This window comes from Equus przewalskii, chromosome 1 (genome assembly GCF_037783145.1).
Source record: "Equus przewalskii isolate Varuska chromosome 1, EquPr2, whole genome shotgun sequence".
NCBI classification, from domain to species: Eukaryota; Metazoa; Chordata; class Mammalia; order Perissodactyla; family Equidae; genus Equus; species Equus przewalskii.
Genome location: NC_091831.1, coordinates 37,664,567 through 37,688,316, shown reverse-complemented (window position 1 = coordinate 37,688,316; position 23,750 = coordinate 37,664,567). Strand labels below are relative to the sequence as shown.

The 23,750-nt window shown below is 42.1% G+C and overlaps 2 protein-coding genes and 1 long non-coding RNA gene across 4 annotated transcripts in view; 1 reads left to right on the top strand and 2 right to left on the bottom strand.

Annotated features, from left to right (window-relative positions):
* Window positions 1-4,615, top strand: part of RPP30 (ribonuclease P/MRP subunit p30) — a 28,107-nt gene extending 23,492 nt beyond the window's left edge. For both annotated transcript variants that reach the window (XM_008532217.2, XM_070610507.1), the window contains one exon: window positions 1,500-4,615. In XM_008532217.2, the coding sequence (XP_008530439.1) occupies window positions 1,500-1,609 (110 nt within the window). In that variant the 3' untranslated portion in view covers window positions 1,610-4,615. The remainder of the gene's footprint in view (window positions 1-1,499) is intronic.
* On the bottom strand, window positions 4,304-16,124 carry ANKRD1 (ankyrin repeat domain 1). Its single transcript, XM_008532230.2, has 9 exons — window positions 13,156-16,124; window positions 12,336-12,515; window positions 11,273-11,410; window positions 11,038-11,145; window positions 9,901-9,999; window positions 8,303-8,401; window positions 7,915-8,013; window positions 7,678-7,776; window positions 4,304-5,171 (listed from the first exon to the last, which is right to left on the bottom strand). Exons 1-9 carry the CDS (start codon window positions 13,366-13,368, stop codon window positions 5,061-5,063), a joined length of 1,146 nt encoding a protein of 381 aa, XP_008530452.2. The 5' UTR covers window positions 13,369-16,124; the 3' UTR covers window positions 4,304-5,060.
* Window positions 16,125-21,821: 5,697 nt separating this feature from the next.
* LOC139081951 (uncharacterized) lies at window positions 21,822-23,130 on the bottom strand. The gene is made up of 2 exons (XR_011537491.1): window positions 22,966-23,130; window positions 21,822-22,155 (listed from the first exon to the last, which is right to left on the bottom strand). It is a non-coding gene; the product is annotated as an uncharacterized lncRNA (long non-coding RNA).
* Window positions 23,131-23,750: the final 620 nt, after the last annotated feature.

Sequence of the window (23,750 nt, the reverse complement as noted above, 5' to 3'; positions counted from 1 at the left end):
CTGGAGCACTACCAGAAGGCGGTTAAGAGGTTCTTAAAGAATCTAGAAACCTTATGAAAGGAATTGTGAAAGCAGTACAGGAATGGATACCTGGAAAACAGAAGACTTGGGACATGTAGTCGCTGGCATTCGACATTGGAAGGCTTGCCGTAGGGACTCACGATCAGATGGAGCCTGTGGGGTTCAGTGGTAGCACTTCTAAGGTTGTGGAGAAGGGGCAGAGGAATGAGGTTCAAGGCCAGAGGCTTCAGCCTGTGATTGATGAGCTTGGTGTCCACTCAGCCTTTGGACTAAGATGGACCTGCTGGGGACACTGCCCCTTAATTCCTCTAGAGCAAAACAGCGTACTCAGAAATAATTCCTGTAGAAGTAGTTGTGAAATGTCCTGGGCAGGGTGATTAAAGGAAATGCTAATGTGAGGACACTTAGCCCTATACAAATTGCAGCTTCTTGCTATTACAAAAAATAAATTTGTTTCTAAAAGACTCCCACTTGGGTTACTTTATCTGATAACTATAAAAGTCTTGTTTTTCAGTTGTTTATAGTCTGTCAGTTTAGATTAAGAAGTTCATGTGAGAAAAAATAGAACATTTCTGAGATGGAAAGAAGAGAAAAGAAGAAAAAAATGGGGAAGAAAGTATTCCTTTCCTATTCCCGTGTCACCTCTTTATGATACCTTTCTTGATTCATCCAGGCAGTTCTTTCTTGCGGGTGCCGCCATTCCTATTGTACTTGCCCTGAATGCACTTTTCTCGGTGTGTGGTAGGAAGCAGCACTGTGTTAGGCATCTTTATACCCTCCAGAGGTGACACAATGCCTGGCCCATTAGTAGATATGTAGCAGAAGTTAGCTAAATTTAAATTGAACTCTGCTGCCAACCTGACCTAAACATCTAATAATTCCCATTCTTCTTTGTCCGTTGTCATCACTAACACATGAGATCAATAAACATGTGAGTTTGATTCTCTTCATTCACTCAACAAGTATTCGTTGAACAGTGGTTACATAACCAGGCATTGCTGGGTGTTGGCAGTACAATACAACTGATTCTTCAGAGGTACATTGATCTAGTGAAGGACGCAGATATGGTACGTGCTATAAAATAAAGTGAGCACACGCCCCACCATGGGAGCAATGCAGTTGACTCTTGTCCTCGCTGTCTTATTCATCTGTCTTTCTACCATACTTAAAGCATCTGCTGCACCAAGGTCTTATGCTATATAAGATGCCACAGACAGACCATAGACATAACCTGCCCCACAATTTTACCCTTGAGGTAATCCATTTGGAATGAATTAGATGTTAGTAATATACCGATATTTGTATATGTTGGGGGTGGGGGGAAGGTACTAACAGTAAATGGCATCAGCACATGTAGCAGTTCATTATGGTTTTATCATTTACTAGTGCTGTCAGTCAAAGTAACATGGTGAAACTTGTTAAACCACCTCTTTTTAAATCATGTCTTCAAGCACTATGGTTTCCCTTTTGTTTTATAGAAACTAGAAAAACCGCTTTTGGAATCATTGCCACAGTGAAGAAGCCTCGGCCATCAGAAGCAGATGATGATTCTCTTCCAGCTTGCAAAAAAGCCAAGTGTGAGGACTGAAAAGAATCCCCCCGTCTCTGTCAACACTCCCTTCTTCCCTTTGATAGTTCATCAGCCACAACAGAGAGAAAACCTTCGTATGACTGACTTTTTCACTTGGAGCTAGAAATCAGTAGTCTATAAAAATGATTTTATAGTCAAGCCATTAAGATAACAAACAAAATCTAGGGAAGCATTAAAAAAAAAAAGACTGCCAGCTTAATGAATTTAGATACACCATAAGAGAAAAACAGAGACTGGTTAGTTTATCCTTTGTGTGAAGTGATAAAGCGGCAGGGGTAATTGAATAAGATGATTCAGTGTTTCAGGAGACTCTTTAAAAATGTTTCGTATTCATGTAAAAACTCAGTGCTTTTCTGCTTTACTTGATATACATGGCTTATGATTTTTAATCTTACTACTCAAGAAGTGGTTCTTTTTGAGGACTCTCCCTCTCTCTCTCTATGTACATATATGTAAAGCATTTTTGACTGACTTGCGCTTGAGCGATTTGATGGACTGGCCTCGTTCACTCCCTCTGTTAAGCTGACGGCCACTGCTGCTGAGCCCACACACCGCGAGTCTGCCGCTGCCTCGAGTGCCAGCTCGCCTCTGCCTTCACCCAACGGGGATTCACCAGAAGTTGAGGTGTGTGTTTATTCACAGGGCTGTTTATGCCATTGTATTTAGCATCATAAAATCATGTAAATTAACTAAAAATTATGAAAACTTGTGAACAATGGGGGGGCAAAAAAGAATTCCCAGGAAAACTAAGTTGATGCTTTTGAAATATTTGAAAAAGGTGACTCATTAAAAAGAACTGCTGTCAAAGGAGGTGTGAGCAGGACAACTAAGATTTAGGGGCGATCCAGTAAAAATGCTGTACTTGATGACGACATAAAGAGATGTAAAGACATTCCATGTATATGGATTGGAAGAATAAACATAGTTAAAATGTCTATACTACCTAAAGCAATCTACAGATTCAACGCAATCCCAATCAGAATCCCAATGACATTCTTTACAGAAATAGAACAAAGAATCATAAAATTGCTATACTTGGATTACTTCACTGGAGTCGTAAGTTCTCTTCTTTAAAGAGACTGGAACTCAGGAAAGACAACTAGGTCTCCCATCAGTGGATCCATTCTCCCAAGAACCGGCTTTGACCCTCCTTTAAAAGATTGGCATACATTTATATGTTTTAAACTCAAATAAAATGTTTAAGGGGATGTATGTTCAACTTTTTTTGATGCTCCACCTCAGTGTACTTTTCAGCCAGCTGACTTTGTATCTATGAGCCCCAATTGCACCAGGTAGAATATTGAGGACTTTCGTGTTAGATTAGGAAGGAAGTAAAGTTACTGCAGATGTGACTGTCTTCTTGAAAACCTCAAAAGCAGCAGCTGGGAACAGATTAGAAACATAGGGGCTTCTGAGCTTATGCACAATTGGCGCTTTACTTGGAAGAAATGGAAGGACCCTGAGCCTCAAGGATTTGATGGGTTACAACCAGGACCCTCAAGGAAAGGTAGAGGGGTGACAAAAGGGGATTGGGAGGGAAGGAGATAACAGAGGGAATGAAGCTCCCAGTGCTCCTGGAAAGTGAACTCTACGGGTTGTTAGACAAGATAGAAAAGGTTCAAAAATATTTCAAACCATTCTCACAACTCTGTATGTGTCCATGACCAGCTAACTGGGAGACCTGGTTATGGACTGTCACTGTACACCGTCTCAGAGTGTTAGAGGCACAGTTGAGAGGTTACGTGTGTGACCCTATCTGGAAGGGTATTCGGGGAGGGAAGGGTGGCTGCCAGTGCTAGTGTTTCACATCAGCATTCATGCATTTCCTAAAGTGCCAGACTCTTCCCATAACCTCGCCCTTTCCTCTGTTCTCTCTGCTGCCTGGAACGCTGTGCTTGAATAACTCGTTTCTCCTTCAGACTCCACTGAAAGGTCACCACCTCAGAGAAGACTCTAGAAATCCCGACCCCTCCATCAAATGATGTGCCTCCACATCTTAGACTCTCACAGCACTCTGTATTTTTTATTTCGTTGTACTTGCCACAGATTGTTACTATAAATTTTTTCCTGTGATTATTTGATATTCATCTATTCCAGGAAGGCAGTGCAGGGACTATCAAGTTTTCTCATTACGGGTCTTAGCATGTGGCCCCACACCTGGGAACAAAATAGCTTACATTGGAGGTCAAAAATCATGGACCGGGTGTGTTTTCTCGTTGGGGTTGGTGGTGGGAGGGGTGTCTCTGACACTGCCAGCCGGTGTCCACAATAATTGTGAAATCTCAGATTAGTCCAGCTCTGATGGGAACTTCTTAAAGAGCACATGTTTAACTTGCAGTAACTATTCTGCCCACCAGGGGTCTCTTTCTCCCCATGGTTGGGGCCAAAAGAACTTGCCCTGCTTGGACCTTGCCTTGTTGCTCCACATGTGGTTGTGGCATCCACCGCCTCTGCATCACCTGGGAGCTTGTCAGAAATGCAGAATCTCAGGCCCCACCCGAGACAGGCAGAATCAGAATCCGCATTTTAACATGACCCTCAGGTGATCTGTCTACACATGAGATACTGAGAAGTCCTATTTGACAGGACATTCCTAATCTGAGGAACTTGGAAGGCAAGAAAAACCCCATCTTAATGGCCTCCTTCACATGCTGCTTTCCCTCGATACTTATAGAAGTACTTAGAAAGAGATTTAGAGTTTGTTCGCTTTTATTATGAATATAAAGTATACATACAACATAATGTACATTTACACATTTACAATTTGCAGTTACTTTCATCTTTCTTGAGCAGATTCGGTTCTGCATGGCCCCGGTGCTTGCTCCTTCCACTACTCTTCGCGCACGCTCCAACGTTCTCTTCACCTCGATACTGTGCCTGACTTGGTAAGAAATACCAGGCCCAGGCTGGCTCGACTGTCCTTCCCACAGAGTCGCTTTCATTCTCCTGTTTCCTTCCCTGTCACCACATGCCTTCCATTGCCTCAAACTTCAGCATTAAAAACTCAAGAGAAAAGAGGGCTGCATTATCACCTTCGTCTTTTAAAAACACCTTGAAGGACCTTCCATGAGCGAGGTGACACATGAGTAGGCCCTGAGAGCATTGCTCTGTAACATGGCTTAAGAACTGTCTACAAGAAGACTCCGAAGTGTTACACACAAATTAAGCTTTGCTCACCAAACGGATGATTGCGAAGGATCTGAATATCTGTGGTATCGAAGTAAGTTTAAAAAAATAAATAAACAGGAATAAATAAAAATAAATAGAGTGAGCTTCACTAAGGGAAATTTCAATACCTATATCCCTGTGCTTTGTCAAAACTTCATTAGGTGCAGCTTTACAACAGGTTGATGAAGAGAAGCTGGATTTTATGACTAGTTACTCTTTAGGGCCGTGCCTTCAAAATACCGAAGAAGAGCAGCTGTTGAAAAGTCTGTCGTCATTTCTCTTAGAACGTAGCTATGCGGGAGGTTTTGTAGGAGTTCTCTTTGAGGCTGTCAAATATTGCTTTGGTTCCATTCTGCCAATGTAGCACCAGATCCATTGGGGTCTTCCCAGCCTAGTCAAAATAGATGAGGAAATTTCACTTCCAGATGGGAGGCATCTATAAATTCACAGCCCCTCTCTGTGTGTTTAATGAGGTGATGGATAGGTGTGTTACTGAAGTGTTTTATGCTTTCCACTATGAGTGATTTGCAGTTTATATTCAAACCAGTCCTTCACTGTTTCCCAGGGAATGCTTTTGGCATTTGAGATTAGCAGTGGTTTTCTTCCTATGGGACTATTTCAGGTATTGATAAAAATGCCTAGTCCCTAGACACTAAATGGCAGGAGCACGCCAAGCATTTTGGAATTCAAAAAAATGCCTCCATACATCTCCAGTATGCTGCAGAATGGGCATGGGGTGGTAATCTTGATCTCTTGGTCAAAAACCGGTTCCTATCAATTTGGAAGATGATTCCTTGACTGATAAAAGCTGGTGGTAAATGAACTCCTTCAACACCTGGGCTTAAGTGCTCAGGTACTGCTCAGGACTATTCCTGCTCCAGGGGGTAGGTTTTTCATAACTGCTCAGAATTACATTGGGCTCCCAGGAAATTTATTTTTCTTGGAGGTGACAGCAATGACAAGTGTGAATAAATATTTGAGACCGAAATTTTCTTCCCTTATGCATGTGTCTCAAAATATTTACAAAAATTAAAACTATGTCACCTCAATTCTTGTCTTTAAATATGAGAAGTACTAAATTTTTCCATTTTTATTCATTGAGAAGTCTCTTTAACCCAGAGATTGCAAACTGGCGGCTTTGAGATGCAAATCAGTCTAGAGACCGGTTTTGTTTGGGCCCAAACAGAGCTTAGATTTTTTTTTTAAAGTTGGAATTAATTGGCAACAGTTGGCAATGAAGAGATTTCCCAGCTGAATTTGTGGTCTCTGAAAAAAATCAGAAGAGTTGGCAGCATAGTACCCCTGGTTCTACAGAGCAGCAACAGACTGGGCTGGGAAAGAGCCACCACCTTTACAAGTTACGTGCACAGACTCCTGCAGCCACCCATTTAAGTCATGTATGTGATCTGCATGGCCCCTGTGCGTATCTGAGTGGCCCTCTAACCTTCATTTTGGAACTTCTTACCTCTCTAGCATCTTCCTTGAAAAACACATCAGCAGACATTAAGACTGAGTTTTGGACAACGATAGAATAACGCATCGTGTGTTGTTTCCAGTCCCCATCAAGATGGTGTCCAATAGCTTAGAGGTCTTTTTGGGGAACATCAATCCATTGGGTCAATGATATTAATAGTTCCAAAATCCTTATGCCTGAGTCTAATAATTCAGAGCCTTGAGCCCTATTTGTATATTTTGGGCTATTCCATAAATTCCTTGCACTCCTCTCTATTGAAATTTATCTCCTGATTTTCTGGCTGCTTACACAGTTTCCCCCAATCTATATGCTAGCTTCCTCTGCTGGTAGTGTCTCACTGTCTGAAAAAAATCGTATTTTCTGCAGCTTTGGAGATTTCATTGAATCTACTCTTTTTCTGATAGTTTATTTAAATAATTAGATAAGACCAGTCCTAATATCAAGGATGAGGGAACCCTACTGTTAACACTTTCCTACCCCAAGCAGTCTCTATTTATTGCATTTATTCTTTGTTCCTAAATCACCAAGCCAGTTTATTTTTTTTTTAGTGCTAAAATATTTCAGTCTCATAGTAACACAATAAGGGGAAGAAATTATTCACATTTTAAGATGACTGGGGTTTTCTTCTCCTTCTTTGTAAAGTGATTCTCCAAAAGCTTATTTCAAGTTATTTCTTCAGTAATTTACACTCATTCCTCTGGGTGATATTTTTAAAGCTTATATTAGATGACGTTTGTCTGGGAATTGGGACCATGAGGAAAAGTTGGTTACATTCCCTGCTTACAGATGAAGCTAAATTAATATGTACTTGTGGAAGGGACTTATACAAGCATTTTTCAGGTCTAAATATAGGGAAATTATTTTGAGGGATGTGCAGATACACCAAAGTGGAGAATGAATGGAAATTATCTCAAAAATATAGGCAAAAGCATGCTACCTCTGGAAGAAAGTGGTAGCATGCCATGCTGTTGTAAAGAGGGGAGGCCTATTCTGAATTACTCAGATAGAGATTGATTAATTTGGGTTCATTGGCCCTCGGCTGTGTTGACCACTGTGGAATTTTAGCCCACTTCAGGAATGGTGGGTGTCTTGCTCAGCCAGAGGTGGCCCATGCAGACTACGGTTGTGTTTGGGAAGGTGAGCAATTTGACCGTCTTTTATTTTCAAGAGACAATTTTTAAACAATTACTAGACACCATATTAGGCACTGAAGTCAAAGCAGTCACTATGGCTTCCCCCATCTCTGACCAGGTGACCCAAGTCCTTGCCAAGGTTAGCAATGTCCTTATGGGGTTAACAGGGGCATTTAAATCATCAGAAGACCCCTGAAATACTACCACTGTGGGAATATTTTCAAGTATGTAAGATACGCTTTTGTAAATGAGAAAGCCTGCAAGTGGGGCCCCGTGTCTGGAGCACTTACACAGTTCTTGACGTTGAGGTCGGCGCCATACATAATGAGGAGTCTGATCATCTTGTAACGATTCAGTCTCACAGCGTCATGCAGGGGAGTATCTCCTTCCTAGAGAAGCAGAGTGAACAGGCTAAAGGTGGGCCTGAGGCCGGGAAGTAGGCACCTAAAGGGTACCCAGCTTGGGAAGTGATTCCAAATAAATGAGGAATGAAGCTTAAAGAGGCCAAACTTGGTCCAGCTACTCACTCGGTCTTTGGCGTTGAGATCAGCTTCGCAGGCGATGAGATGCTCCGCGCACTCATAATGGCCAGTCCTCACTGCCACATGCAGCGCTGTGCTGAGCAACTGGGAAATTGAAGAACACCACTGATTCACCGGGCGTGAAGACAGAGGCACTCCCAGACCCCAAAGCATGTGCAAGAAGGGGATGTGGGCACAATGGTGACTATGCACACCATGAGCTTCCAGCTGACAGCAATGGTGAGGTGGATTTGGTAGTGGAGGGCAACGAGGAGGAGGGAGAAGAAGGAGGAAGGAGAGGAGGCAAGGGAGGAGAAAAGGGGAAGAGAGAGAAAGAAGAGGAGGAAGAGGAGAGGGACAGGAAGGGGGGCGGTGGTGGGAGGAGGAGAAATACCTTATCCCGGGCACTGATTTTTGCTCCTTTATTCAGCAACAGTTTTAAGACATCCAGGTTTCCTCCACGGCTTGCCCAGTGGATAGCTGTGGATTCAAGCTGTACCAGGAAGATAAATGGACATGACTTAACATAAAGAAGAACCTGGTCCAAGGAATTGGTACTTGGTTTCTAAGGCCCAGGAATTCCAGGTTTCCTACGGCATCTGTGGTAACGCTGGGTTGTCCTCATCTAGATTGTCAAATGTTTTCACTATACATGTGTGAATGCACTCGTGTGTGTGTATCTGTGTGCATGTGTGTGCATAATTAGGAGACTCTTAATAAATCTCTTTTAAAAAAGATTCAGAACTACAATTTATTGTGAATTTTCTCATGCCAGCATGGTGCTACACATTCTAGACACATTGATCCCCCCAGCAACGTTATGAGGTGTTACTGTGCTCATTTACAGATGAGAAAAACAAGGCTCCAAAATATCCAAGCTTCTTGCCCAAGGAAACACAGCTAATAAGTAGCAGAATAAATATTCAGACCCACATCTGCCTGGAACTTTTAGCCACTTTTGCCAAATATACCCAAAAGTTCTAGACAAGTATATTTAAAAATTCTGGCAGAATAAGAGTAGTCCCTTCCAGGAGCCTTTAATCTGGATCTGACACTTCTTGTATCCCTGTTGTTTTCTCCTCCTCTCTTGCTGGTTCTCTGCTGTCATTTGTGCTACCACAGCCTCTGTACCTCCAGTATCTTCATGTATGGTCACTGCATCCTGCGCTTACTGAGAGGAGAGTCCCTCTTGACTGCTCTGTTTGATAGATCTCCGGCTTTCCGGATTCCACACTCATGAATTTTACTGTCTTTCTAGGGAAACTATTTTTGTTGTTTCTTTAATTGTTCTTCTGTGTGTTTGTCTTTTGGGTTCAGTTTTAGCCATATCCTTTGGACTTTTCATATCCCCTTTCCACTTTGCTGTAAAGTCAAATTGAGCTGCAGTTAAATAAATAAAGCATTTTCCCAGCTTCAATCTTCAGGTCATAAAATATGCTGCATACGGGTCTTTGTAGAAATCACAGTGGTTGAATTATTGAGGTCTGAATAACAGCGACTTTCCATACGTGCAGTTCATTTTGTATACCGTCTGGCCCCAAATCTCATGGATGGCAGTGGGTGTCTATCATAGAAGGTGTGCAGTTAGAGAATGCTGATGTGTTGCTGGCAGCCAAGGGGCCACGAGCAGACTGCCGTGTATAATGGGAGGACAGGGATGTTGAAAGGCAAGTGTTGACAGTATTACTTCTCAGTAACGTTACTGACTTGATAATGACCCAGCCCTCTGATGAGGTTATTGAATTCTGTTCAACAGCTTTCACTTCCTTATTTTCCCTGGAACACTCCTCTCCTTTTTGGTGTGTATGGAAAATACTTTCCACATGACATGGTCCCATCTCCCAGCTTTCCTTTGTATGGAGAAAGGAGCTTTTGCCTAGTTCTCCCAGATAAATTTGCAATCCAATCAACCCAGTATTTCATTGTAGGTTTTCTCAAGCTTCATATAGTCTACTTATTTTGGCTCATTTCCAAGCAAAGAAATATATTTACCATATCACGGAATTCGATCTGGGCTCCAGCTTCCATTAACTTCTCCACGATTGCCAAATGTCCTTCCAAGCACGCCCTATGAAGAGCTGTCCTTTTATACTGTCAGAATAGAGATTTTAAAAAAAGAGAGAGATAGCAATGCATATAAAAATATGTATAAATCCTTTCTAAGAGGTATGAAGCAGGGGACTCTGATGACCTAACAGATAGGACCTCGAGTGCTTCTTTATGAATTAGAAATGTCAAGTTTACTCAAATTACAGAACTAGAACAATTATCCTGCAACTGAGATTTGAGCTTCCCACAATGTGCTCAGAGGTCTAAATCAAGGGATGTGAACTTAAAGGTTCAAAGCTACCAAAATGCTGACACTTTCCTTTCTTGTATTTTGCACCTTCCTTGTTTGGGAAGTATTTGCCATGCAGATCAGATAGTTTTCTTCTGTCTGGAACTGTTGCTAGGTTGAATATCAAAAAGTATTCAATTCATTTGTAAGAGAATGGGAGACTCATTTTTAGTTTAACTTCAGAAATGAATCCCCATTTCAGTTCATAGGGGAAAGAATACAAAAAGGATTAGTGATTTCTGATAAATCGACTTCATATGAATGGATGAATAGACTATTAGAGCTGGAACAACTTTGGGCGTGATTTCACTCCAATGCCCTTTATTTACAGATAAGGAAACTGAGGTTCAGAAAATGCAAATTAGCTGCTAAAAATCACATAGTCAAGTAGTGATAGAGCTGGCACTTGAACTCCATTCTCCAGATTCCCTGTCTAGAGCTGATGTGTTTGGGTCCAATCAAAGTCAATGCTAATAATTTCTCCAAAAGTAACTTGTTGGTCCTGCCTCATTAAAAGTCTATCCCAAGGTTCTAAAAAGTTAAAGGCAATCTGAAAAATCAGCTGAAAGTGTATGAGTGCAAAAAATGATGCAATCCATAGGACCAATCCAGCGTTTTTCCTCTTTTTGGACCACAGCACTCGCCTATTATGCTACTGGCATATGTGGCAACAGCTGGGGAAACTGTTTCAGGTGGATGGATTTTTGGCACCATATTAGCATGGCTGCAGTAAAGCATAAGAAACACAAAATTAATGAGCTGGATTTCGCAGTGCTCTGTATAAGCCTTACCTCGTCACAGACATCTGGATTGTTCTTGTCTGACAAGAATTTTTCTACTACTGGCAGTTTATTCTCCAGGGCAGCCTTCAGAAACCGAGGCACATCCACAGGTTCTGTCTACAGCCAGAAAAATAGCGTGAGAGTTACCGTGAGCTTTCCAGCATCAGTCAAACCCTCCACAGATATTCATTCCCCTGGAGCGCAACGGCGGACGTGTCATAGGACAAAACCAAACGGTCCTTACAATGATTTCAGGTTCAGGCTCCTTGGCAACTGGAACTTTGGTTTTCCTGTATTTTTTCCTTTTCTTCAGTTGAATGATTATTTCAAGGTCTTCTAAATTTTCAAGCTTTGATCTTTGTTCTAGTTTTTTCTTCTTGAGCTAAAAAAGAAATCCGTATTTCAAACTAGGGTGAGTTCTACTGATAAGCATTCTGGTTGTGTCTAAGCAAAATCTGCAAGGTCTGAGATAAGTTTGTTGCAGTTTGAACAAAAAAATAAAAACATTTAAGATAAGTCTTTGATTCTGATTCAGTGAATTCTGATTTAAGTATTTGGGGGTCTGGTTTTTCAGCTAATTGCCTTCATCTTCACTTTTGCTTGTAGCATCAGCTTTGGACTACTTAGAGATAGGTTCTGGTCTCTAAGAGAGGATTTTGTATTCACTTCCGCAAACAAACCCCCAATTGCTGTAGGATTTTTAAATCATGCTCAAGAATTTTTTTTTTCTTTTTACCCCAAAGAACCCAATAATAAGCATTAAGCTCCGAAATATCAAAGCCAAACTCCTTCAGGTGGCCCACTAAGAAAGGCCCATGAAACAGACTGTCTTGGGACTACAGCTAACTAATGCGTGTTTTATCTGTGGTTAGTAAGTAATGAAAATTTGCCCAGCAACACAGATCTTGTCAACACAGATAGCGGACACAGTCAAACAATGATCAGTGGACCACAAACCACGTTATTGAGAAACAGAGGTTTCCTCTGCTTGGGATTAACTAGACGGCCTATGACATCAGAAATTCACTGGACATGTTTGTCTTTCCAAGACTTTCAATCAGAACATGGTCATAGAACATTGAATCATTGATTCAGAATCCAAAGGTCATAGTCTTGCCAGACAATTATTTCCCACTACCTGACCCATGGAAGTTGCCTCTTTATGGGTTTGAGTTTGGTAAAGAAACATCTTTGCAATGGTTGTGGTTATCTTGTTTCTCTCTTTTCTCCTTCCTGCCTGGCACCTCCATCCCTACTCCGTGGTCACCCCCCCCCCCCCCACTATGGATTCCATGGAAGGTTCTTACCTCTGCCTCTCGTTGCTTCTCAATTTTCCATTGTTGCTCCCCCAGGCTCACAGAGTGGGCTGGAAGTGTTTTCAGATCCTCTTGCTTCTCTAAAGTAACAGCAGCTTCATACTCTCCATCTCTGAAATCCTCAGGAAGGAACTCTCCTGTGTTCCCGCTGCCATTCTTCTTCCCTGTGACCTAAGAGGGAAGAAGATAGCACGGTCAGAAGTAGTGGGGTCCTGGGGTCACTCTCCACAGAGGATGCTGCAGGAGGCCCCCGGTCCTCCCTCCCTGGTGATGGACACCTCCGAGCAGCACAGTGTCAGATCTTGGGCTGTGCCATGTTGCTGCACTATTCCAGGATTACCTTGTTCTGCTCAGTTAAATCAGGTCTTAGGTTAGGTTGATATAGTTAAATCTACTTTAATCTGCTTCATCACATCTCTCCTAGGGAAATCCCAACCCCTCTCTGATTATTTAAAATTCTTCCATTTTAGATACTTTTGATGACCCTTGGCCTTGAGTTGTAAAGTTTCCAGACATACATTTCTTGCAATAGAACTTCCTCCCTAAGGCATTTTGGTAACTGCATGCGATTCCACTCTTTAGTAATAAAACCAAAGGAGAAGATAATAAATAGGAACTATGTAGAGAATCTGTTACTGCCAGCTCCATTTTTCCAATTTCACTTATTTCATCACCTAAACCAACCATTTTCCATATTGGACATTTTCAGAGTACCTGTGCATTATGCCGGAAAGAAAGGGGTATTTCGATTTTCAAATAAGAATTAAGACTGAACCAGTATTCATTGCATAAAAAATAATGTCTTACATACCAGCTCTTCTACTTTCAGCATCTTCATGTCAGCCTGAAGTTCGTCTGTATGTTCTTCTCCTGTGGAATGACTCCCTTGAGTCGGCCCTTGTGAGCCGCTCCACACCGGTCGGCTTATATAGCCAGGGCTGGGTGAGATAATCTTCCAACCTGGGAACCCAAGTAACACCCCTGCCCCCACCCGCGGCCAACTCAGAGGCAGGTGAATTTTCATTCCAGACGCAATGTCTGGGAAGCAGAAGAGGGAGGGGATGACAAGTAACCCCACTGAATATGTGAATCAGGAAGAAATGTGAGAGGGCCATGCCTTTGGCAGTGACCACACCGCTCAGCAATGCAAGTCATCCTATTTATCGAGAAGCCAGGGGACAGCTGTCTGTTGATATTGCACCACAGCACTGCTCTTTTTCCTTCTTTGTCAGCTTTCATATGACTAACCCTATCAAGAAAATGTAAATGCCCTGCATATCACACTCCCAATAATATCTTTCTGATAACCAGACTTATCAACACTTCACTGGGGGGAAGTGTTGCTTCAGGACATCCTATTCCTGTGGGCAAACAGCCTGAGAGGGAAGGATCCGGGTCCTAAAGGCCCTTGTCTATATCTGTTTGGAATTCCCTAGAGTGATGTCTGGGGCTAAAAAGGCCCCATGACATGCCACCTTACCATCATTATAAGAAATTGAAAGCATTCAGTAATGCACTTTTATTTTATGGTGTCACTGCCATAATTAGCAAATGACATGCTTACTGTCTTCTAAAACAGCATCCTTACTGGAACATGTTTTATTCAAAAAGAATCTGAATGGTCCTGAGATAGATTATATGAGACCAGTTATTACCAATGATTGATTAGGTCATAGAGCCAACGTTCTCAGATGCTATGGGTAAAAGATTCACCTGTGGGAGCTTGTCAAAAGTGCAGATCTCTCGGCCCCACTCCAGGGCATTCTGAGTCGACTTTTGGCGAGTCCTAGAAATCTATATTTTTCGAGGAACCCAGGTAATTCTGATAGATCAAGGTTTGAGACACATTGCCAGAGGGGCAATGAGCTTTGCTTTGGGGAGGGGCGACAAAGACCTCTGTTTCTGGTTTCTCATCTCTGAGGTGTTAAATTATGTAAAAATGTTTAGATCTTTTTACAGTTCAAGGAGAACCTGGGGTTACTATCTTCAAAGCCATTTGAAGGAGGGGAGAGTGAGAAACAGGGAGTATTAACAGAGGGGAGTGTTAATTAGAATGTTAGGTTCACCTTTCTTTGTCTGTCACTCCCTTAAACTTACCCACTCAACAAATAGAGCTGCCATTCTCTTCTTTTCCCTTGAACTGATTAGCCCAATGGATGATTTTTCTGGAACTTTCAGAATGAGACATTAACACTCCCTCCTCTCCCCCCAAAACCAAAACACTGGCAAAGTGGAACCCTTCCAACTCCTGTATCTGTTCTGGCCTCCTAATGTTCTATCCTCAAAGGAATTTTACTTAAAGGAAACTTCCTGGTATTTTCTTTAAGACAGAGATGGCTATTGCTATTTTCATTGGTCTCTTCATCTAAGTGAGAAGTGGCCATTTAAGCTTTTCCCACCATTTCCTATGCCTTTTTGTCCCAGGCCTGACCTAAACTGAGTGGACCATTAGGAGACGTCTTTGGGGAAGAGTCATGGGTTGTTTAAGGGTTTTGAATATGGAATCCCAGAGCTGTGAGTGCCCTTAAAGTCTGAGCAAGACCAATGCTTTCATTTTACAGAGAGGATGAGGAGGCAGAGAAACATTAAGAACTTGCTGCAGACAAAAAATAGCTAGTTGGTGGATGCTAGGTTGAAGAGTTTTGATTCCATCCAACAGAAGCAGAGTATCATTGAGCCCAGAGCAGATTTTCTAAAGCAGTTCACACCTAGACCCACTCAGGGCCCAACCGGAACTGGTTACATTGCTCTTCAGTGTTCAACTCACTCAAAGAATGCAAATAAAAGTGGGTCAGATGGCTCACAAGCCCATTCCCTCCTCCAAATATTTAATTATCCCCTCAAACTTGGCTGGTTCTGTACAGGAAGCTCTAGGAAGTCCTGAAGAAAACTTTGCAGAGGATGACAGTTGAGGAAGGGTGGATGGAATGGGCTGAACTTAAAGAGAGGAGCAAGCTGGGCGGATCCTCAGACATCTTCAGGCCTCTCCACTCCCCCTTTTCCCACATTGGTCCAGTTTGTCATCACAAAACATGACAGAATTTGCTTTTCAAAAAGAGAGTCTAGATACTATTAGCTCCTTAGCAACACGTAAGACAAAACTCTCTTTTCAAATCATTCTAACTCACGAAAAGTGAGAACAAAACTCCTCAACTAGAGGAGAGTTCTCTATCACTTGATTTTAAGGCGCTTCCTTCCTGTAAAAGGTCACCTAATAGGGGAAGTTCTGAAATTTGTAGGCTATATCATGAGCTCAAACTAGGCATAACCTTTCCTTATCAAGATGAATTAAGACAATAAAGCTCCAAGTTAGTTCTACCATCTTAGCAACCCGGTGTCAGCCATCTATGGCCAGAATGAGCAGGGGAAGGGTCCCTGAGCTTTGCCAGTGTTACCTCATGATCCTTTCCTCCCTCTGCCCCCTCAGGATCTATGCTTTTCAGAGGGACCAGAATTGTAACCCTGTTTACAGATGGAGAAAGTGAGAGACAGAGCAGTGGGCCTAAAGCACTTACCCTGTTGCCCAGGGATTGAAAGACGTGTCCAGACACCACCAGGTTCGTGTGCCGTAGATCAGCTCCAAGTACAATTTTGTCTTTCCAAATTTTAGGACATCGTACTTCTACTCAGACTTTTTATTTTTCTTATTATATTTTTTTAACTGTGTAAGCAATATATAAATACGATATAGCTAAAAATTAAAACAACACAGAAAGAATGCTGCTTAATTGCAATCTTACTGAGTGTTGATCTGATACTTGATTTTTTAATTTTTTTGAGGAAGATTAGCCCTGAGCTAACTGCTACCAATCCTCCTCTTTTTGCTGAGGAAGACTGGCCCTGAGCTAACAACCATACCCATCTTCCTCTCCTTTATACGTGGGATGCCTACCTCAGCATGGCTTGCCAAGCGGTGCCATGCTCATACCTGGAATCCAAACTGGCGAATCCCGGGCACTTATCTGCTGTGCCACGGGGCCGGCCCCTGATACTTGATTTTTTTCGCTTGATAATGTGTCTTAGCGATCATCTTCTACCAGCACAAAGGAATCTATCTCATTATTGTGAACAACTGCATAGATTTCCACGTGTGGACATACCATTGCTCATCTAACAACTCCCCTAATTATAGACCTTTATACTTTTTTTCACAATGGTCACTTTTATTTGCTACCACGGCATTTCATAGCACATAAAATTTTATTAACACTTTTTGTCCTTAGAACACCCACCTTGATGCTAAAAGGGAGGACTCCAGGGACTGCAGCCAGATTCTGACTTGGAAGCCACCTTGTTCTGCCCTTGCACTCATAACTGCTCATTGTGCCATCCCTCTTAATAGCCTTCCCAGTCCGAGCTGCTCCTCACCTTCCTTGGCTCAGAGAAGTAGCTGACTTCGCCTGACGAGAAGTCCAAGTATCCTTATGGCCAAGCCGTGGTTCAGTTACATGCTCAAAATGCCAACGGGAGGTCATAAGAGTGAAGCAAACAAGGATGAAGGTTGTTTCCCCACCCCCAACAACCAGACATGGAATCACCTGTATTTGAAAAGCTGACTGTACTGGGGACATTTTGAGCAGGATTGTGGCATCTGCCTTCATCTCCTCTTAAAGGAGAAGGTCAAGACTAAAGTCCTCTTCTTCTACCCAGGGCTGTGGATGGAAAGCGAGCACAAATTGCTCTAAGCAACACAGTCGAAGCTGCCTCTCTGCCTATGTCAGCGGCCTCCAGTGGTAGGGGTAGATGAAAGCTGTAGGTCTCGCCCCGACATCTTACAGCAGGTGCCTTGTTATGGTAAATTATATGTCTCTATCCAAATTCTGCCACACATATGAACCCATGTCGCCCCACAGGCACACACAGCCTCACTGGCTGTTCTCTAAACTCAGTGAAGCCAATGCTCTGTCCATTTAGGCCCTCGGACAGTGTCCAACATCAACGGTTCACTTGAGGCAAATGAAACCACATTCTAGCAGCAGATTTCAGCTAATTTTCTAGTCTAATCAGACAATGGAACCTCCAAATATGGCCCAACACAGGATCTGACCAAGGCCCAGTACTCACTTTGGGTCCATGACACCAAAGGGCATAGCAAAGTGCCTGAGACATAATGGGGCTAAATATTTAGCTGACAGCTCATAGAAGTCTTATGTTCTTTTCTAGCCAAACCGCAATATCTAGAATCTTCCTCTCCGTGACAAATAATTTGTCATATTTTTAAAGCTAATTAACAAGAAATCCTCTAGTACTAATTTGATGTAGAGATAGTTAAAATGCTTATGTTAGCCTCCTCTGGAGCATGAGAAGCTCATTAGCATCTTTTAAATGTTAACTAACCACAAGTGTAATTTGCCAGTTAGAGCACCTCAGAACTGAACTAACATTTCCTAGGACAGTGGTTCTCAAGGCTGGGTACACCTTAGAATCATCCGTGAAGCTTTTAGAAGATGCTGATTCCCCTGCCTCAGTGCAGGTAAATGAAATCTGAATCTTTGCTCTAATGTCCAGGTATTGGGATTTAAAAAAATTCTCCAGTTGGTTCTAATTTCTGCCCAGCATTGACAATACCAATCCCAGGCATAGATTTAAATGAATATGTATATAAATATACATACATATATTCTTGTAGTTATAGTAGGCAGTCAAGCCATCCTTATCCCAGTCTCAGAACTTTGATTGTTAAAGGCTCTGCCTTCACTAAGACTATGGGAACACATAAAATTTACTCATTCAGTATTTATTTGGCCCTACTATGTACGCGTCAGGCATTTTTCTAGAGTTGAGGTATGACAATGCTCACAAGAGACAAATTCCCCTGCCGTTGTGGAATTTTCACAGTTTTCCTGAGGTATTTAAGGAAAACTTCAGACAATATAACACACTTCTGCCACAAAACTAAGGAGGGTCAAGGAAGGTAGCAGTTGCGTATGTATGAAGTTGTGGAGTATGAAGGATATGGGATGAGGAATTAGGGAATTTGGCTTTCAGTCCTGGCTCTGCCCTGTGTGTAGTTGAGCAAGTCCTCCACCTCTTAGAATCTTAAATCCTCAAGTTACCAAAGGAGAGCTTTGAATGAAATGATTTCTGGGGCCCTAAAGTTTTACTGAGGTCTCAAAACCCCTGAATCAAAAGGTAGAAATAAACATTCATGACTGCAGCATCACATCCAGCAGAGTCGATTTGCCGAAGCCTCTAAAATAGAAATGGTCCATAAAGCCTTCACTAGCCCAGTGTATTTCAACCATTTTAAAGACATGCACCCATTTGATAAACATGAAAATCTTACGCCTTCTGTTAACATGAATAGGAAGATCAAGATCAATTTGGGGCCAAACCAAATCAAAGCATCTATAATTTTCAACATGCTTTTCCAAACCTCATGGACTTTAGAGATTTTGATAAGTCTTTCCTCTTCCTCCCCTCTCTGAGAATCTGTGCCCAAATTCTTGCCTTTGCTGGCATCCATTTAGAATAGCGATAAACAGTCAGGAAGGGCGGTCAGTAACTTTATATTGAAATTCTTATTTCCTCAAAGAGTGAGTTCTTTTTTAGACCCCTGTTCTAATTCCCATAGTCTTAGAAAGGGAAAGTCTTTAACAATCAACATTCTGAGACCTTGATAAGGATGAGTGGACTGTCCATTACAACTTGGAGAAGAACGGTCTTGTGGGAGAATGAGCTAATGTGAATGCACAATGATTCCCCCTCCTGCCCCTAACCTTTCTGAGAAGCTAAACTTACTTCATGAGATGAAATTTCCCTGAATGGACAGTAGGATGATGGAGAGTTTGCATTGAAGTGGTTTTTTAAAAAAAAGTCCAATTGTCATAGTAACGCTCTGAAAGGATTTTGACGCAACTTCGGAATAACTTCACATCCAATTACATAGGACACCCACTTGGGGTGAGAGATAAGTGCTTCTGTGACTGCAAACACAGAAAGAAAATCCATTTAGCCTTTTTAGCCAATTTATTAAAGCAGGGGTGAATTATTTTTAAAATGCAATTTCTGACTTCAAATAAGGAGTATTGGGAAAAAATTTTCTTGGTGTAGTTTGGAGTTTCCTAATAAAAGAGAAAATGCTGCAAGACATCTTACATATGGGTTATTTGGGAAGCAGAGAAATTTAGGGCCAGGAAAAGCACTGAGTGGTCATTGAGTCCATTCCCTGACCATCAGGAAGGGCCAGGCTCAGGCAGGTAGGACCCTCTTACTCCAAACACTAAAACCTCCCTTTATAAACATCCCAATGCTTAAAATCTCACTGCAGCATAGTTTCTAGATATCTGAATCTAGTACCTAGATATCGACAGTTTAGTCTCATTCTAGCTTCAGGAAAGATCATTACCGTCAAAACATTTATTTCTTTAATAACAATTGTAAAAAGAGTGCCTTTTAAAATGAGGTTTGCTAGATCAAGGGGAGAAAAAGAAGAAGTTCCTACCACTGAAATTTTATAGGAACCACCCCCCTCCACTGTCTCACAATCCGTCTTATAACTAGGTATCGTTAAACTCTTCAGAACATCGAATTTTGGAACATAGAAAGGCCTTCAATACCGTCTACTCTAGAGCCCTAATTAAACAGATTGGAGCAAACGACACCTGAAGAGGTTACGTGGCTCATCCCAGATGAGACAGCGAGTCAGGATCCAAATCCAGGTCTCCTTACTTCCGGGCCATTGCTCCATCCCCAGATTAAAAGCCTTGCAGCATTTTTCTTCACAAAGATATGCTAGCTCTATCTAGCGCTCCATTCCCTTCAAAGTAAATGTCCACATATGTATTATTTCATGTTTTCTGTCTCTTCCTACTCCTCTGTCACTTTCAAAACAAAAATACATATGCTCACATTCCTTGGAGAAATAGTTGATTCTCAGTCTAGGCCAGAGAAGGTACAAGATGAGCTTAGACCATCCTGTGCCAGACAGCAAGGAGGGAATCATGGACTAATGGGGACTTGCCCAAAGAAGCAGCTGTAAGGGGCTCCTGCTACCCAAATACAAGGTACGCGGAGCGTCCAAAGGAATAATGATGGTAACTTATGAGGGAACCAATCTACTCAGTCCATGGTGATGCTCAATAAATAAATAATATAAATACATAAACAAGAAAATAAACAAAGAAAGGAAGGCAAAAGGGAAAGCTCTTCTTTGCAGAAGAATGCCAGCTAATTAATGTAGATGGAAGGATATAATTTAAAAGTTCACTGTTTTACAACCCCCAAATGAAATAATTGATTCAAGCAAAGATCATCAGGGAACACTAGAACCATTTTATGAAAGGTCTTTGGGTGTTAGGATATTCTTATAGTATTAAAAGATCACAGAGAGACGACATATTAAATACTAAGGGGCAAAATGTATCTTTGTAACGGAGAGACCCAGCAGGCACCACCAACCTTATGAAGAGAAGTGCTAGGGCTCAGATATCAGTATTTTTTAAAGCTTTCTGCATGATTCTAATTTCCGTCCAGAATTGAGAACACCATCCTAGGGTCTAGATTTACATGAATACACATGTAAATGTACATATGTATTCTTGAAGTTGTAGTAAACAATTAAGCCATTCTTAACACAGTCTCCGAATATTGATTGTTAAAGGTTCTACCTTGCTAAGACTATGGGAAAAAAGTACATACATCATATAAATATAATTTATTCATTCAAGAAATGTTTATTTAGCCAGTTCCTGTGGGACAACCTGACATTATGCATTTCCTGAAGTGTTGCAATAAGAAGTACACACCATCACTTATGTAATATTCTTCCCCAAAATGTTTAACCTGAATCCAATCATGAAACAAGTTCCAGACAAATCCAGAATATTGGACATTCAACCAGACAACTAGTTGGACTCTTCAAAAAAGTCAATGACTTGAAAAGCCAAACAAAAAAGAAAGGGAAGATTGTTCTAGATAAAAAGAAACTAAGAGACATAAGACTCAAACAAAATGCATGAACTTCGGTTGGATCTTGTAATTCAAAGAACAAAAGCTATATAATACATTTTGGGGACAATTAAGGAAATTTGAATATGGACTACATTTTAGACACTATTATTGACTTGATAGTTTTCTAATGTGTAACGAAGGTTTTGCGATAATGTGGAAGAATGTCCTTGTTCTTAGGAGATATATTCTGAATTATTTAGGGGTGAGGTGACATGATACCTGCTTTCAAATGGTTCAGCAAAAAAGAGTATGTGTGTGTGTTGGGTATATATACCGAGGGAGAGAAAGATAAGAAAGAAAAAGAGAGAGCACTCAATGTTAAAATATTAACAATTGAATCTAGGTGAAGAGTATAGGTGCTCATTGTGCTATTCTTTCAATTTTCCTGTACTTTTCAAAATTTTAAAGTAAATAAATAAAGCCTTTTGGTAAAATAGGAACCTTAGAACATAAGTTCCACGAAGCAAGGGATGTTTCTTTGTTTCTCTCACTGATGTACGCCAAACACGGTCCCAGCACATAACGGGCACTCAATGAACATATGTTTAATGAGACAAAAAACAAAAAAGAAGGCGGCCCCAGCTTGGGGTCAGGGAGAGAGGGAGGAGACAGAAGCCAGGAGCTGGCGTGTCTGCCTGGCACAGCGCCCTGCCAGTCAGCAGTTTTCAGAGCTCCCCGGGAACCACAGGAACGCCACAGAAGGAGGCTCCTGCGGGCGGTGCTGTCTCTGCCGCATCTGTCTTTGGTGCTGCCAGCTGGGCAGGGTTTGGGGAAAGAAGAGTCACTCAGCCAGAAGGGCTTACCGGTGACCTGCTTTCTCACCACCTGCCACGATCCCACTGGAAATGTCAAGATGTTCCTGATAAGAGTATAAAAATGTACACATCTGTCAGCACACATGGGTTCAGCCATCCCCTGGGTTCAGGTGAAATCTTGACTGACCCCTTGCTAAACCTCCAGGATTGTGAGATCCGATAGATTCCCCATTATGGGTGAAATTGGAAGTCTTATAGCAAGGCAACAGCTGACCTCCTCGTTCATTTGATCTCCTTTAATGCCACCAAAACAATATATTGTTCTAAAAAGATGAATTTTATGAGGTTCTACCTGTTGACGACATTACTTCATTTCCAAATTCTAGAGTTGAAGAAACATCTATATTAAGAAATGCTTAAAATATGAATAAAGCAAAAATGCCCTGGAGGTTAATGGAGGAGAACACGGGGGCGGTGGTGAGAGACCCAGGGGTGTGCACTGCTGGTGGCTCATCAGAAGGCCACCTAGATACAGGTGTCTGTCTTTCCTCTTTCTTTTTCTCTTTCTCTTCTCTCTTCTCTCTTCTACTCTTTCGCTACCTCGTTCCTTTCTTTTCTGCCTCCATCCCTCTTTCTTTCTTTCGTTCTTTCTTCCCTCTTTCCTTCCTCCCCTCCTTCCTCCCTTCCTCTCTCTCTCTCTCTCTCAATTAAACAAACCACAGTAACTGAAACTAAAGGCAGGTGGAGCTCAGGCTGACCCCAGCCTCCACCTCCCTGTCTCCCCGTGTTAGATGGAGCCATGCCCTTCCTCACAGCGACCGTTTGAGAAAGAGGTTCAGACCTTTTTAACTAGAAAAATTCCCCCAGGCCTGTCATCTCTTTCCTGTGTAGACCTGCAAGGGAGGTGATCTTACCTCTCCCGCTTGGAAGGAGGCTGGCAGTGCTTTCTGAACTGAATTCACATAAGAAAGGGAAGAGCCTGTTCGGAAAAACACGCTCTTCCGCTGCCAACACAAGCAGATCTTCTGGGAGGAGGGAAACTGTAACCCCTCCAAGATCTTTGCTCGCCTTCGGAGCCCGGGATCTCAGGTTTCACAAAGGAATTTATAGAGCCGACTGACGCCTCTGGGGTTGGAATCAGCTCAGGACTAAGTGGAGAGCACGGAGAGGGACAGGCACCCTTTTCTGCTTTGTGTGGGCTGGGGATTGTTTACCAGGGGATGAAAACGTCCTCTCACTGAAAAGGAATGTTTGGCAAGGAAATGACCTCTGGAGCCACAACCCAATGGCTCCCTGGGGAGTCAGTTTGGGTTAGTAACAGATCAGAACCACCAACCTGGACACAGCGCCCTGGGCGGGGCAGGGAGGGGGCTGGGATCACAGGAGCCTTGTGATGCTTAAAGCAACTCCTGCCTTCAAAGGACAGCTGTCCTCTTTTCTAGGTAAATTATGAAGTGGGAAAGAAAGAAAAGGAAAAAAGAAATGAGACGTTAGAAATCATATCAAAAATAAAAGGAATGTTTGATTTATTTGTGAGTTTCCTGACTGTACCACTTAGCTCAGAGCTTATCCTGGGTCCTTTCAAGAGCATGTTTAGGGGGTACTGAGACGGTGTGGGGTGAGTTGCTCCGCTTGCTGACATCTACACTTGGATGAAGTGGAGAGAGATGATATCCTTCCTTATTTGGTGGCTCTGTGA

Excerpts from the sequence above, each read along its gene's own strand:
- ANKRD1 (XM_008532230.2), bottom strand. The coding sequence starts at position 13,368 with ATGAAAATTCACCTGCCTCTGAGTTGGCCGCGGGTGGGGGCAGGGGTG. Across the intron at positions 8,402-9,900 it reads AGATCGAATTCCGTGATATG|CTTGAATCCACAGCTATCCA; the intron begins GTAAATATATTT and ends TTCCTGGTACAG. Across the intron at positions 7,777-7,914 it reads ATCTCAACGCCAAAGACCGA|GAAGGAGATACTCCCCTGCA; the intron begins GTGAGTAGCTGG and ends CTGCTTCTCTAG.